At 42.8% G+C, this 16,769-nt stretch overlaps 1 protein-coding gene and 1 long non-coding RNA gene across 5 annotated transcripts in view; one reads left to right on the forward strand and one right to left on the reverse strand.

The window, feature by feature from the left end:
• Positions 1-15,384, reverse strand: part of LOC140850455 (uncharacterized) — a 68,382-nt gene extending 52,998 nt beyond the window's left edge. For both annotated transcript variants that reach the window (XR_012133314.1, XR_012133313.1), the window contains exons 1-2: positions 15,247-15,384; positions 11,823-11,929 (exon numbers count right to left, since the gene is read on the reverse strand). This is a non-coding gene — a long non-coding RNA (uncharacterized lncRNA). The remainder of the gene's footprint in view (positions 1-11,822; positions 11,930-15,246) is intronic.
• Positions 15,385-15,626: 242 nt separating this feature from the next.
• Positions 15,627-16,769, forward strand: part of B3GALNT2 (beta-1,3-N-acetylgalactosaminyltransferase 2) — a 78,549-nt gene continuing 77,406 nt past the window's right edge. Inside the window, exon 1 of one of the 3 annotated variants that reach the window (XM_037017122.1) lies at positions 15,627-15,974. In XM_037017122.1, coding sequence (XP_036873017.1) covers positions 15,857-15,974 — 118 coding nt within the window. In that variant the 5' untranslated portion in view covers positions 15,627-15,856. The remainder of the gene's footprint in view (positions 15,975-16,769) is intronic. The other 2 variants (XM_017668081.2, XM_017668080.3) reach the window with 2 other exon arrangements.

Here is a 16,769-nt window from a genome sequence, read left to right on the forward strand (position 1 = left end):
AGGAGTCATGAGGTCCATATCATTTAAATCTTTTTCGGGAGTTGTATTAATAATTTTACACTGGACAAGGTTCCTTTGGCATTTCATGTTTGTATATGGCGCCCTCTAGTGTCCAGAAGCTCTATTCTGGAGCTGTTCAGCCCCTGAAGCAATGTTGGGGGTCGCAGAGGAGCGGTATTGGTACCTTGGGGAAGGAAAGAACTGTTCCCCACCTCCTGGCTGCTGTGCCTGTCTCCACTGCCTGATCCAGTGGGCCGGTCACACAGGTATAAGTTTTTGTCCCAGAGCAGCCCGATATGGATCCCTGCTTTCCACAAGTGGCTGGAATCCCAGTCTCTCCTGGAACTCTGCCTGTATTAACTTTCCTACCCGGTAGTCATGCAAGTCTCATGCACCATGAATTAAAGGTTTGTGCTCCCAGCACAGATCTCCAGAGCTAGTTATTCAGCAGTCCCAAGCCTTCCACTCCCTCTGTGCTCCGTTCCACTTCCTCCCACCAGTGACCTGGGGTGGGGAAAGGGCTCGGGTCCTGTGGAGCCACAGCTCTGGTACATTACCCCGTTTGGTGAGGTCTTCTCTTTTCTCCAGGTGTGTGCAGTCTGATGCTGTCCTTTTTCCTGTTGCTCTCTCAGGATTAGTTGCACCAACTATATTTTCTAATTGTATCCAGTTTTAGGAGGAAGCCTCTGTCTCTTCTCTCACACCTCCATCTTCTCCCACAATTAGAGGATTTTGTGGTAGGCTGAAAAATGGCCCCCAACATTACCTGGTCCAAAGATACAATCTTTGGAACTGGCAAATGTTACCTTATTTAGGAAGAAAAGGCCTTTACAGGTGTAGATTAAGGATCTGAGACCCCCAGATTTTCCAGGGTTATCCTGTTGTGTCCTCAGTGCCATCACAATAAGTCTTTATGAGAGGCAGAGGGAATTTTCCACACAGAGGAGGTCACTGAGGGTGACAGGGAGACTGGAGTAATGTGGCCACCACAGGCTGGGAGAGGCAGGGGACAGAGGCTTCCCTAGAGTCTCCACAGGGAGCATGGGACTGCCAACACCTTGACTTTGGCCCAGTGAGACAGATTCTGAGCTTTTTGCCTCCAGAATTGTGGGAAAATAAGTCTATCATTTTAAGCACCAAGTCTGTGGTGATTTGTTACTGCAGCCACAGGAAATGAGAGATTTCTAGGCACTGTTTTGTTCTCCCCTGAGCTGTTTGTGCCATGATGGGCTGTCATCACTATACTCTGGTTGCACATGCCGTGCTGACTCTCCCAGCACATTCAGGGTGCGCTCCCTGCTGGGCTCATAAGAGTCTGCTTCAGTGGACAGGCATCTCCCACGGTTATTATGAGGATTACACTCATTAACAATTATAAACCCATTAAAACAGGGCCTGGCACAAAGTAAATAGTATATATAAACATTGATTGACTAGGAATAAATGCACAGGATACTGTTGTGGCTATGAGGTTCCAGCTTTTGTCATGTTTTCCCTCTGTTGACTCTTCAGGGACCAGAGAACATTTTAAATTTAGTCAGGTTAGTAACTTCTCCCTGTGGGACATGTTCCCAGTTTTATAGTGAAAGGTTATATGGTGACATGTGTTATCAGAAATGTACAACACAACTTTTAAGGACCACAGCTGTTCCATTGAGGAAGGAAATCAGTAAAATGCTCATTTCTTTCTACAACTTTTCCCTTGGAGGCAAAGGACTCATACTGAAATCTAGGTTTAGTCATTTGAGATCCCTAGTTATTTTAAACTTGCTTGTTCTCCATTCATAACTGTATTTGAAAAACACAACTATCCTTTTTAACAAGAGATGAGAGATCCAGGGATCCTCCATTAGGCCAGGAACAGAGGGCGATCCTGTCACTATCTGCTTGTGTGTCCTTGAGCTAATCTCTTAACCACTCTCAGCTTCATTTTCTAAAGGATGTGACTTAAAAAAATATCTTTAACTTTTCTGATGGGTCCTTTTTGTCTTGCTGTAATCTAGAAATAGTCTTTGGCTCATATACACCATGATGCTTTCATCCCAGTATGGTTCAAAGGACTCAAGCACTCTGACAGAAAACCTTCCAGCAAAAGATCAACTGTCTTATTAGGCCTTTTTGTGCACTCATAAATTAAGTACTCTCTCTCCTCTGGCACTGGCTGTGCTGCAATCCCAAGAGCCAGCAGTGGGCTCTACCAGTGTGGCCACCATGGGATGATAACTAATTGTGATTGTGGTTATGAAGCAGGCTTTCTGCGAAGGCTGGAGTGCATGTTGCTTTCAATAAGAGGGGATATATAAAAGTGACTTAATTTTTATACCTTCAAGTGGACTTCTGTATAGCTATCTTTGTTGTTGTTAGACCACATACCAATCTTGGAGGGTTGTAGGGGGCCTGGAAAACACAGACAACATCCTAAAGCCCCAAGCCCACCATGGCCTTGTAACTTCTGAAGGTAACTACATGAGCAATTCTGTCTCAGGAATCATATTTAAACAAACTTGAAAAAATCAGCAAAACTTAACAACTGTGAAATCTAGTTGGGGGATATCTGGGTTATCACTGTACAAGTCTTTTCAACTACTTTGTTAACTTTGAAACTTTTCATAAAAATGTTGAAACTAGAAGGCAGAGCCAGGATGGCGGCGTGAGTAGAGCAGTGGAAATCTCCTGCCAAAAACACATAGAGCTATGAAAATATAACAAAGAAAACTCTTCCTAAAACAGAGATCAGAGGACACAGGACAACATCCAGACCACATCCACACCTGCAAGAACCCAGCGCCTTGCGAAGGGGGTAAGATACAAGCCCCGGCCCAGCGGGACCCTAGCGCCCCTCCCCCCAGCTCCCGGCGGGTGGAAAGAAACCGGAGTGGTTTTTTTTTTGGCGAGTGCTTTTTGGGGGCCTTGAAGGGACAGGGACCCCGTTGCAAGGGAGGCAGGGTGGTGGGACCGGTGAGCGGGTGCCTGGGACCGGCGCCTGAGGACAAAGAATATCGCGTGTTTTTCCCTGTGGGACTGGTGGGCGGGTGCCTGATACCTGTGCCTGAGGATGGAGGAAATCGCGCATTTCCCCCCCTTTTTTTTTTCTCTTTTTGGCGGGTGCATTTTGGAAGCCTTAAAGGGACAGGGACCCCGGTGCTAGGGAGGCAGAGCAGTAGGACCGGTGAGCGGGTGCCTGGGACCGGCGCCTGAGGACAAAGAATATCGTGCGTTTCTCCCTGTGGGACCGGTGGGCGGGTGCCTGGGACCTGCGCCTGAGGATGGAGGAAATCGTGTGATTTCCCCCCCTTTTTTTTTTCTCTTTTTGGCGAGTGCTTTTTGGAAGCCTTAAAGGGACAGGGATCCCAGTGCTAGAGAGGCAGGGCGGCGGGACCGGTGAGCGGGTGCCTGGGACCGGCGCCTGAGGACGGAGGAAATCGCACGTTTTTCCCCTTTTTATTTCTCTTTTTGGCGAGTGCTTTTTGGAAGCCTTAATGGGACAGGGACCCCGGTGCTAGGGAGGCAGAGCAGCAGGACTGGTGACCAGGTACCTGGGACCAGCACCTGAGGACAAAGAATATCGCGTGTTTTTCCCTGCGAGACCGGTGGGCGGCTGCCTGAGACTGGCGCCTGAAGGCGGAGGAAATCGCGCGTTTTCCCCCCTTTTTTTTTCTCTCTTTGGCGAGTGCTTTTTGGAAGCCTTGAAGGGACAGGGACCCCGGAGCTAGGGAGGCAGAGCAGTAGGACCAGTGAGCGGGTGCCTGGGACCGGCGCCTGAGGACAAAGAATATTGCACATTTCTCCCTGTGGGACCGGTGGGCGGGTGCTTATTGGAAGCCTTGAAGGGACAGGGACCCCGGTGCTAGGGAGGCAGGGGAGCAGGACCAGTGAGCGGGTGCCTGGGACCGGCGCCTGAGGACAAAAAGAAAATCGTGTGTTTTTACCTTTTTTTTTTTTCTGTTCCCTCTCTCATTGTTGCTGTTCTTTTGGTTTGGAGAGTGCTTTTTGGAAGTCTTAAAGGGGCAGGACAGGACACTTAGACCAGAGGCAGGGAATCTGGGGATCTCTGGGCACTCTAACCCCCTGGGCAATAGGGAGTACAGAGGCCCCTTACGGAGATAAATAGCCTCCTGGCCACTCCCCCTCCAACGGGGCTCCACCACTTTGGAGGAGCAGCCCCAGCCAGGTCACGCCCACAGCAACAGCAAAGATAAACTCCATAGCAAATGGGCAGGTAGCAGTAGCCCTGTCTGCGCACAGCTAACAAGCATAAGCCACTAGAGGTCGCTATTCTCCCAGGAGAGGAAGGCCACAAACCAACAAGAAGGGAAGCTCTTCCAGCAGTCACTCGTACCAGCTCTGCAAACTATCTCTATCACCATGAAAAGGCAAAACTACAGGCAGACAAAGATCACAGAGACAACACCTGAGAAGGAGACAGACCTAACCAGTCCTCCTGAAAAAGAATTCAAAATAAAAATCATGAACATGCTGACAGAGATGCAGAGAAAAATGCAAGAGCAATGGGATGAGATGCAGAGAAAAAAGCAAGAGCGATGGGATGAAGTTCAGAGGGAGATCACAGATGTCAGGAAGAAGATCACAGAAGTGAAACAATCCCTGGAAGGATTTATAAGCAGAATGGATAAGATGCAAGAGGCCATTGAAGGAATAGAAGCCAGAGAACAGGAACGTATAGAAGCTGACACAGAGAGAGATAAAAGGATCTCTAGGAATGAAACAACACTAAGAGAAATATGTGACCAATACAAAAGGAATAATCTTCGTATTATAGGGATACCAGAAGAAGAAGAAAGAGGAAAAGGGATAGAAAGTCTCTTTGAAGAAATAATTGCTGAAAACTTCCCCAAACTAGGGGACGAAATAATCGAACAGACCATGGAATTACACAGAAACCCCAACAGAAAGGATCCAAGGAGGAAAACACCAAGACACATAGTAATTAAAATGGCAAGGATCAAGGACAAGGAAAGAGTTTTAAAGGCAGCTAGAGAGAAAAAGGTCACCTATAAAGGAAAACCCATCAGGCTAACATCAGACTTCTTGACAGAAACTCTACAGGCCAGAAGAGAATGGCATGATATACTTAATGCAATGAAACAGAAGGGCCTTGAACCAAGGATACTGTATTCAGCACGCTATCATTTAAATATGATGGCGGGATTAAACAATTCTCAGACAAGCAAAAGCTGAGGGAATTTGCTTCCCACAAACCACCTCTACAGGGCATCCTACAGGGACTGCTCTAGATGGGAGCACCCCTAAAAAGAGCACAGAACAAAACACACAACATATGAAGAATGGAGGAGGAGGAATAAGAAGGGAGAGAAGAAAAGAATCTCCAGACCGTGTATATAACAGCTCAATAAGCGAGCTAAGTTAGGCAGTAAGATACTAAAGAAGCTAACCTGGAACCTTTGGTAACCACGAATCTAAAGCCTGCAATGGCAATAAGTACATATCTCTCAATAGTCACCCTAAATGTAAATGGACTTAATGCACCAATCAAAAGACACAGAGTAATAGAATGGATAAAAAAGCGAGACCCATCTATATGCTGCTTACAAGAAACTCACCTTAAACCCAAAGACAAGCATAGACTAAAAGTCAAGGGATGGAAAAACATATTTCATGCAAACAACAGTGAGAAGGAAGCAGGGGTTGCAGTACTAATATCAGACAAAATAGACTTCAAAACAAAGAAAGTAACAACAGTTAAAGAAGGATACTACATAAGGATAAAGGGCTCAGTCCAACAAGAGGATATAACCATTCTAAATATATATGCACCCAATACAGGAGCACCAGCATATGTGAAGCAAATACTAACAGAACAAAAGAGGGAAATAGACTGCAATGCATTCATTTTAGGAGACTTCAACACACCACTCACCCCAAAGGAAAGATACAGCGGGCAGAAAATAAGTAAGCACACACAGGCACTGAACAACACACTAGAACAGATGGACCTAATAGACATCTATAGAACTCTACATCCAAAAGCAACAGGATATACATTCTTCTAAAGTGCACATGGAACATTCTTCAGAACAGACCACATACCAGCTCACAAAAAGAGCCTCAGTAAATTCCAAAATATTGAAATTCTACCAACCAATTTTTCAGACCACAAAGGTATAAAACTAGAAATAAATTCTACAAAGAAAACAAAAAGGCTCACAAACACATGGAGGCTTAACAACATGCTTCTAAATAATCAATGGATCAATGAACAAATCAAAATAGAGATCAAGGAATATATAGAAACAAATGACAATAACAACACAAAGCCCCAACTTCTGTGGGACGCAGCGAAAGCAGTCTAAAGAGGAAAGTATATAGCAATCCAGGCACACTTGAAGAAGGAAGAACAATCCCACGTGAATAGTCTAACATCACAATTATCGAAACTGGAAAAAGGAGAACAAATGAGGCCTAAAGTCAGCAGAAGGAGGGACATAATAAAGATCAGAGAAGAAATAAAGAAAATTGAGAAGAATAAAACAATAGCAAATATCAACGAAACCAAGAGCTGGTTCTTTGAGAAAATAAACAAAATAGATAAGCCTCTAGCCAAACTTATTAAGAGAAAAAGAGAATCAACACAAATCAACATAATCAGAAATGAGAATGGAAAAATCATGACAGACTCCACAGAAATACAAAGAATTATTAAAGACTACTATGAAAACCTATATGCCAACAAGCTGGAAAACCTAGAAGAAATGGACAACTTCCTAGAAAAATACAACCTCCCAAGACTGACCAAGGAAGAAACACAAAAGTTAAACAAACCAATTACGAGCAAAGAAATTGAATCGGTAATCAAAAAACTACCCAAGAACAAAACCCTGGGGCTGGACGGAATTACCTCAGAATTTTATCAGACACACAGAGAAGACATAATACCCATTCTCCTTAAAGTGTTCCAAACAAATAGAAGAAGAGGGAATACTCCCAAACTCATTCTATGAAGCCAACATCACCGTAATACCAAAAACCAGGCAAAGACCCCATCAAAAAAGAAAATTACAGACCAATATCCCTGATGAATGTAGATGCAAAAATACTCGATAAAATATTAGCAAACAGAATTCAACAGTATATCAAAAGGATCATACACGATTACCAAGTGGGATTCATCCCAGGGATGCAAGGATGGTACAACATTCGAAAATCCATCAACATCATCCACCACATCAACAAAAAGAAAGACAAAAACCACATGATCATCTCCATAGATGCTGAAAAAGCATTTGACAAAATTCAACATCCATTCATGATAAAAACTCTCAGCAAAATGGGAATAGAGGGCAAGTACATCAACATAAGAAAGGCCATATATGATTAACCCACAGCCAGCATTATACTGAACAGCGAGAAGCTGAAAGCATTTCCTCTGAGATCAGGAACAAGACAGGGATACCCACTCTCCCCACTGTTATTTAACATAGTACTGGAGGTCCTAGCCACGGCAATCAGACAAAACAAAGAAATACAAGGAATCCAGATTGGTAAAGAAGAAGTTAAACTGTCACTATTTGCACATGATATGATACTGTACATAAAAAACACTAAAGACTCCACTCCAAAACTACTAGAACTGATATCGGAATACAGCAAAGTTGCAGGATACAAAATTAACATACAGAAATCTGTAGCTTTCCTATACACTAACAATGAATCAATAGAAAGAGAAATCAGGAAAACAATTCCATTCACCATTGCATCAAAAAGAATAAAATACCTAGGAATAAACCTAACCAAAGAAGTGAAAGACTTATACTCTGAAAACTACAAGTCATTCTTAAGCGAAATTAAAGGGGACACTAATAAATGGAAACTCATCCCATGCTCATGGCTTGGAAGAATTAATATCATCAAAATGGCCATCCTGCCGAAAGCAATATACAGACTCTATGCAATCCCTATCAAATTACCAACAGCATTCTTCAATGAACTGGAACAAATAGTTCAAAAATTCATATGGAAACACCAAAGACCCTGAATAGCCAAAGCAATCCTGAGAAGGAAGAATAAAGTGGGGAGGGGGGATCTCACTCCCCAACTTCAAGCTCTACTACAAAGCCACAGTAATCAAGACAATTTGGTACTGGCACAAGAACAGAGCCACAGACCAGTGGAACAGATTAGAGACTCCAGACATTAACCCAAACATATATGGCCAATTGATATATGATAAAGGAGCCATGGACATACAATGGGGAAATGACAGTCTCTTCAATAGATGGTGCTGGCAAAACTGGACAGCTACATGTAAGAGAAGGAAATTGGATCACTGTATAACCCCATACACAAAAGTAAATTTGAAATGGATCAAAGACTTGAATGTAAGTCATGAAAGCATAAAACTCTTAGAAAAATACATAGGCAAAAATCTCTTGGACATAAACATGGGTGACTTCTTCTTGAACATATCTCCCTGGGCAAGGGAAACAAAAGCAAAAATGAACAAGTGGGACTATATCAAGCTGAAAAGCTTCTGTACAGCAAAGGACAGCATCAATAGAACAAAAAGGCATCCTACAGTATTGGAGAGTATATTCATAAATGACAGATCCAATAAAGAGTTGACATCCAAAATATGTAAAGAGCTTACACATCTCAACAAACAAAACACGAACAATCTAATTAAAAAATGGGCAGAGGATTTGAACAGACAGTTCTCCAAAGAAGAAATTCAGATGGCCAACAGACACATGAAATGATGCGCCACATCGCTTGTCATCAGAGAAATGCAAATCAAAACCACAATGAGATATCACCTCACACCAGTAAGGATCACCATCATCGAAAAGACAAACAACAACAAATGTTGGCGAGGTTGTGGAGAAAGGAGAACCCTCCTACACTGCTGGTGGGAATGTAAATTAGGCCAACCATTGTGGAAAGCAGTATGGAGGTTCCTCAGAATGCTCAAAATAGACATACCATTTGACCCAGGAATTCCACTTCTAGGAATTTACCCTAAGAATGCAGCACTCCAGTTTGAAAAAGACAGATGCACCCCTATGTTTATCGCTGCACTATTTACAATAGCCAAGATATGGGAGCAACCTAAATGTCCATCAGGAGATGAATGGATAAAGAAGATGTGGTACATATACACAATGGAATATTACTCAGCCATAAGAAAAAAACAGATCCTACCATTTGTAACAACATGGATGGAGCTAGAGGGTATTATGCTCGGTGAAATAAGCCAGGCAGAGAAAGACAAGTATCATATGATTTCCCTCATTTATGGAGTATAACAATGAAGCAAAAGTGAACACACAGAAGAACAACCAATTCACAGACTCCAAGAAGGATTAGCAGTTACCTAAGGGAATAGGTTGGGGAGTGTGGGTGGGGATGGAGGGACAAGGGGATTAAGGGGCATTATGCTTAGCACACATAATGTAGGGGGATCACAGGGAAGGCAGTATAGCACAGAGAACACAAGTAGTGACTCTATAGCATCTTATTATGGTAATGGGCAGTGACTGCAATGGGGTGTGTGTGGGGGACTTGATAATATAGGTGAATGTTATAACCACAATGTTGCTCATGTGAAATCTTTATATGATTGTATATCAATGGTACCTTAATAAAAAAAGGGAGTAATGTCTGGCAGTGTTAAAGGTTGTCTTCTGCAAAGATTATCTGATAGCCACATCACATGCACTTTACTTAAAAAGAATTCAAGTATTTTGACTAAAAAGGAGAGAAGTCATAATTTATATAGTGCACATGACTTGGATAGTATTACTAGGAGAAGGATGCCAAAGTACCAAAACACTTGTTCTTTGTCTGCAAGTAACTAAGCAAGATTTTTTCCTTGAGGAAAAAAAGTGAATGATTGAGAGCTGCAGAGAAATGTTACTGATAAAGAATTAGAGGCTGCTTAAGAAATTTTTATGAGCAATTTTTACTTCACTGTTTGGCAGTAAGAGTTGGACCCTGTACTGGAAATAGAGAACCAGGAAGAAGTGACCCTTATATGGAAGAAATGAGCAGGACCTTCCAAGTGGCAGTAGGGGGCCTAAGGCAAGAAACTCTAGTGGTGGATCCAAGGAGCAATTTTATCTCCTATCTCATTTTAAAATTTCCCTTCTCTATTGTACTTTCTTAGCCTAAATTCTTAATAAAGTATGCTAAACATGACAGCCATGGCTTAGCTGTGATTTGAAGGCTAAAGGAAGGTATTAAATCCATGCTTTGGTGTGGCCTAGCGGAGTCCTTATGGGCTGAGGCAGGTGATGGAGAAAAGCAGAGCAGCAGTTTAGATTAAGAGGTGGCAAGTGACAGTGCTGATGAAATTGCAAAAAAGCAAACACTCTTGGGGAAGGGACTAGAATTTCTGAAGTTACACAGGTAAAAATGCATTCTTGGGGATTACAAGAGAAGGTGTTCTTTTCTTTCTATCACCAGTAAAGTAGAAAATTTTGGAAAAGTCAGAATTATATACAAGAAGAAATATCTAAAGTGGTTAAATCTGGAGACAAAGATTGGGGTGGGCTAAAGGAGGGTTCTAACACATTTTTTGTTTACATTTGCATTAGTTGCATTTATTATGATAGCATGCATTAGTTTAGTAATTAAATGTAAGGTTCAGGGAGAAGGGTTAATAAACATGAAAAATGATTATAAAATTACTATCCTTAATATATAAAGAGCTCATGCAAATGGATAAAAGGCAAAATACACAATTTACAAAAGAACAAATAGAAACAGCTAGTAAACATAAAAATATTCAACCTTGTTAATGAAAAAATATTTTGCCCTTTGAATTAGGAAAGATTTTTTTTAATGCTAGGTTAGGAAGTATAAAGTAGAAACCTACCCATTGAAGACAGACATCACATTGATATAATGCCAGTATGAGCAAAAGCCTGAAAATATTATTTAAAAAGGAAATCATCTGAAATGTGGATAAAATATTATGCCCAGAAGTACCAATATTATTTACTATAATGGAAAAATGGGAATAATCTGTAAGTCTAATAATAGAGGACAAAATAAGAAATTATAATGTGGACAAGTTGTTAAATGATTAAAAGTTACATATTCTTAGGCTACTAATTAAATGTGAAAATTTTTATGTTAGGTGAAAATAAATGGATATAAAATCATATTTATAATATGACTGCAAGTATTTTTTATAAAAAAGAACAATGCATGATTTGGACTTAAGTGTGATTTCTTCTTTAGATTCTTCTACATTTTCAATATTTCTCTTTATAATCATGTATTATTTTTTTGTAGCCAGAAAAAAATTGTTCCCTAGAGCCTTCCAGATAAAATCCAAATTCCATAGCATAGCATATGATCATGATCTGGTCTCTGCTTTCTGTATACCTTCTCATGGTTCCCCAGGCTTCACTTTCCTAAGGTTACACCTTCCTTGCATTTTCCTAATTGCCATGTCACTACTATCTGGGGTTTGCTTATTTTTATTTTTTATTTAATTTTGCCTAGGATGCTTTATCCTCTGGCCCTCTTAATTGATCTCTTTGATTTCAAGCCCCAGTCCTGTTTTCAAGGGATCACCTCTGCTGGGGCCCCTGGGTGGGTCAGACACCTCCTGCTTTGTGCTGCCACAACACTGTGATTTCTTTCTCTTATCACTGAATTGACTTCAGAGAGACTAACCATTCCTGGTTTGCCTCTCCCTAGAATTAGAGAATTCTAATTCTCTTAATTTATTCACATCTTAGACTATGAATACCTTGACTTTGTAATAGACTGTTCACATCATCTCTGGATTTTTAAAACCCATTATACCTATTGTCTCTTTTATGATTTTTACCCACCTTAGTCTTGAGTTTATTAGGGGATAGTAGACAAGTAAATGGAAGGGTCACTGGTCCTCATTAGTAAGTGATATAGGCAGCTCAGGCTGTGGTGAGATCTGAAGATGCTAAAAAGTTATGCAAAACCATTTGTTAGAGGCTTGTCAGAGTGCCAGTAAAGTTTCCCCTGTAGGTTAAAGCATTTTGGTAATGGAAGGAACAACAACATCTTGACTAGTTAATATATTTGGGTGGTTTTGTTTATTCCTCCCTTTAGTGCTGCTCATTCTACTTTGAACAGTTGTTTAAGTACTGCTCTCGAATACTGCAATCTGCCCCATTTCAGTACCACATTTCCAACTCCCAAACCTACTCTACTTCATATTTTCTGTAGTACTTACTCATCTTCTACTTGCTGGTAAAATGTATTTCTTTATTATATCTGTAGTTTACAGTCTGCTGCCGCCCCCACTGCCACAGGACAGGTATCTGTTTTATTTATTGATTTATCCCAACTACCTATATAGTGCCTGGGACATAATAATTGCTCAATTAGGTCTTCTTTGAATGACTAGGTCTGCCTAAATTAGAGATGATTTCTTTTTTTTGCATTAGCTCATTTTAATTTTTTAATCACAAAATGAAAACTTTAGGTTATCAACAGAGGCCTTTACTACCTTCCTTGACGATAAAAAACAGGACACTCTTAGTCAAGAAAGTAATAATTGGTTGTTACTATTTCTTTAATTGAAATGTAGAAAGCAGGTCAGCATAGTTTCTAAACAAAGAATTCCTAGCAAGAAATTTGTAGACCTTATAAATTCTTCCTTATTAAGAGATGTATAAACAACAGTCTGGGAAAAGGACACAGGCATCTTGTTGATATTTACTCAAGGGCGACAGTGATCACAGCCTACTAATTCTGTGTTCCACATGAAGGAAAATTTTTCTTTTTTATCTTCAGTGTATTCAGGGGCCATGGAGAGTACATAGGGACCGACCAGAAGACTCTGCCAGAAGGATTCCCAAAGTGTTTAGAAACTGCAGTGATTCTTAAATTTGCATAATATAGTGTAGTAGCAGCCTCTAACATGAACCCCAGTGATCGTTGCCTCCTGGTATTCACACCATGTGTGGTCCCTCTACAGTGAAACAGAGCTTGTCTGAGTGACCAATATAATACTGCATAAGTGACTTCCAAAGATTCTTCATAAAAGGCAGAATAGTGCCTGCACTGGTCTTGTGGCTTTCTAGCTCTTGGGGAAGGAAGCCTTCATGGTGTGTAGACACTGAAGCATCTTGAAAAACCCACTCAGGCCAAAAGGCAGCATCAACTTGCCAGCCATGGAAGAGAGCCACCTAGAAAGCAGATACTCCAGTACTAGTTAAGCCTTCGCAGTCCTAACTGACCTCTGCAGGCAGTTTTATGAGAGACCCTGAATCAGAACTTAGCTCCCAAATTCCTGACCCACAAAAACTGTGAGTGATAATAAATTATTGTTTTAAAAGTTTTGGAGTAATTCATTAGGTAACAATAGATAACTAACAAATACTCAAAGCCCTTTAAAGGGGGAAAAAATATTCCTAATCCCCATTTATTAAATTATTTTTATTATCTAACTTAAAAAAGTACAAACAACACCTGATCATCTACATTTGCTCTCTTATAACACTAAACTGTTTTCTACCTTTAGCTTGCATCTACCTACCACTGCAGCATTTTATTAAAAATAATAATAATAAAGAGAGAAATGTGGTATCCACATATAAATTAAGCATAAAAAACAAACGAATATTCATATTTGAACTGATTATTTATAGTTCATAATGCGTGATCAAAACCGAAAGTTTCTGTGATGAATGCCCTTGTACTGTTCACCATGTAACTTATTCACTATGTAAGAATTTGTTCTCCATGTAAGAACTTGTTCGTTATGCTTCAGAAGATTGGATACTGATGAAAATTAGGCTTGGGGTGGATTAATGATTGTTCATTGAGCATTGACTCCCCTATACAGAATTTTATTGGTGTTAACAACCATTTGATCAATAAATAGGAGAGATGCCCTCTCAAAAAAAAAAAGTACAGAATTCCAATTGTAAAATAAATAAGTAACAGGATGTAATGTATAGCATAAGGAATATAGTCAAAATATTGTAACAACTTTGTATGGTGATAGCTGGTAGCTAGAATTATCATGTATATAAATGTTGAATCACTGTGCTGTACACCTGAAACTAATGTAATACTGTGTGTCAACTACCCCTCAATAAAAAATAATTATCTACAAAAAAAAAAAAAAAGTACAAACATACCTATGGGTAAAATCGTAACATTTCCAGAGTCTCTCGCCTGGCTTTAGTTCATTTGCATATACTCAGGGGTGGAGAAGTTCATCTCTCCGTCAATGGCAACCAAGGGCGTGTCTGAACCTGAGAGTTTAAGGGGAGGGGCTGGCTTGTTCGCTGACTTGCTTCTTTCCGGAGCAGGGGATAGGGCTGGACTGCAGTTTTTAAGCAATAAAAGGGTTTTAAACTTTATTTCTCCTTTTGACTGATTTCGGTTTTTAGAGGTATTTTGCCCCAGCATTTCCTTTCCCTGGGCTTACAATACCGTGTAAACTCTTTAGGCTTGCAATTTTTATACAATTCTTAAACCAAAACATCTTAAAATTAAGCATACTACAGACAACACTACAAAACAAACTGATTTTAACAGCTGTTTTGCTGAAATTAAATTGCATGCAATGAGACCATGTATGGTACTGACAGTGCCTGAGAAGTCGCCTCCTGGACTGTTCAGTTACTTGAATAAAATTCTTCTCCCATAAGCCTCTTTGAAAACGGATTTTCTGTGGTTTTCAACCAAGACTTTTCTCAACAATATACTTACCTGTTTCCACGTGGGAATTCAAACAAAAACCCACCATAAACCAGGCACTCAATGTCATTCTTTCCTCGTCCTTACCATACCCTGGGTTTCCCCCTCTCCGCACCGCCTCAACCAGGGCACGTGCGTGCGCGGCCACAGGAGGCGGGGTCACTTCTGTCCTGTCCCCACGGGCCCTACAGCCAGGCCTCACAGCTCACGTCCCATGGCAGGTATGCACCTTGTTCTACTCCCCCCATCACAGCCGCAGTTTAACACCGGGCACATGCAGTGTTTTCTCCACTGGACCATCGCTGTCTTACTCCACAGCTTGATCCCCTGGGTGCCATCTTACTCATACCGAGTTTCTAGAGGACTGAACCGGGCAAGGAGCCGGGTACACGATGCACAAGAACTAATATTCGATGATTCACCACTAAAGACACTGGCTTTGGACTGTCACATCCCGCTCTTCGGGCCAAGGGGACATCAACGGAATCCCTTCCACAGAAAGGCAGCATTCGGCGTAAGGAAGTTCTGAGTGATTTAAAACAAGTGTCACTTAGATCTCTGTACCTGAAGCAACCGGCAACCTTCGCCTCAACCGTGGGTCCCTCCCTGGTTGGGGTTGCCTCAGAGCGAAGGGTAGCCGAGCACTTCCTCCCCTCGGCCGTCGAGGGGCAGTAGTAGTTAATACGGTTGCGCATGCTCTATATGGGGTCTCGCGCTTCTCCTGGGCGACCGCCGACTGACGAAGGCGAGAGCGTGGGATTAAGGGAAATGTAGTCTCCGAGCCTCGGGATCACTGGTGCGCTCCCTACTTGGGCTCAGAGCGGAACTTCAGCTCCCACCTGGCGGGCGGGCGCGTGGTGGTGGTGGTGAACACAAGAGAAGGGGCGGAGCGAGTGAAACAGTGGGCGGAGCCGAGGGAGGCCAAGCGGAGGGGGCGGGGCTCTGGCCCGCAGACCCTCCGCCGCCCCTGGTTTGAGGAACTTGAGGTGTGGGGTTGGGAACCGCGAGTATCCCGGACTACCGCAGGCGCGAAGGCGGGTGTCCCAGAGTGGTCGCGCCCACGTCGGCCTCCACCCCTCGGCCTCCTAACGAACAGGTCCTTTCCCACTCCGCCGGAACGCGGGAGAGCGCGGCGAGCGGCGGGGTCGCGAGGTGGGGCCGGCGGGGGCGGCCAATGCGAAACTGGCTGGTGCTGCTGTGCCCGTGTGTGCTCGGGGCCGCGCTGCACCTCTGGCTGCGACTGCGCTCGCCGCCCCCCGCCCGCGCCTCCGCCTCCGCCTCCAGCCCCTCAGGTGAGGTTCTGCGGCCGGGTGGGCTGGGTGGCCGCGAGGGGCGGGAGGTCGACTCGGAGCCCTGCCGGGAGTCTGAAGTGGGGGCGAGCCGAACGCGACGGTCCGCAGACGAGAGAAAAGGCCCTTTTCATCCCCAGGGCGTTACATTCGGGCAAACTTGAGGGCGCTTTGCTTTTTGCGCGTCCCCGTCGCTTCTCATCTCCCCGCTTTCTGGTTACAAAACCGGTGCCGGCCACCGCAAGTCCTTCGGCTGTCCCCCGGGGCCTGGTCGGAGTCGTCCGGCGCCTACCGCCAGCTCCTGGAGCGAGGCCTCGTGTGTCCTTCAGCCGCGAGCGCTCTGCTCGCGGCCAGGGTTCGGGTTACCTACCAGGTTGCTTTCTTCCTCCCCAAGTTTTCGGCTTATTCGGTTAAGACTCTGAGGTCTTAGTATCGTGGATAATGTTTGTGCGTGTTTTAAAGGGTGGCTGGATTTTGCTTTTAAGGAATAGCTTTGCTTTAAGGTTATGCGTTGTTTTCATTCTTTGAAAACTCTATGATGTAAGACGGGTAAACAACAAATCTAGACATGAAATAGGGTATAGTGTGACTGCGCGTGAAGTTGTTCCGGTGAGTTTGGTTTGCAAAGCACACTTAAAGTATGCGTGAAAATATCAAATTCTTTAACGAATCTTCCCTTTGCTCTAAAATTTATTCTCTCATGGGAATGAAAATTTATTCTCTCTTTGTTCACTTCACATCCTAAGAATAAACAGAATGCTTTTCCCAGAGTAAGTACCCAGTGGACTTTTTTGTTGT

Source organism: Manis javanica, chromosome 7 (genome assembly GCF_040802235.1).
Source record: "Manis javanica isolate MJ-LG chromosome 7, MJ_LKY, whole genome shotgun sequence".
NCBI lineage: Eukaryota > Metazoa > Chordata > Mammalia > Pholidota > Manidae > Manis > Manis javanica.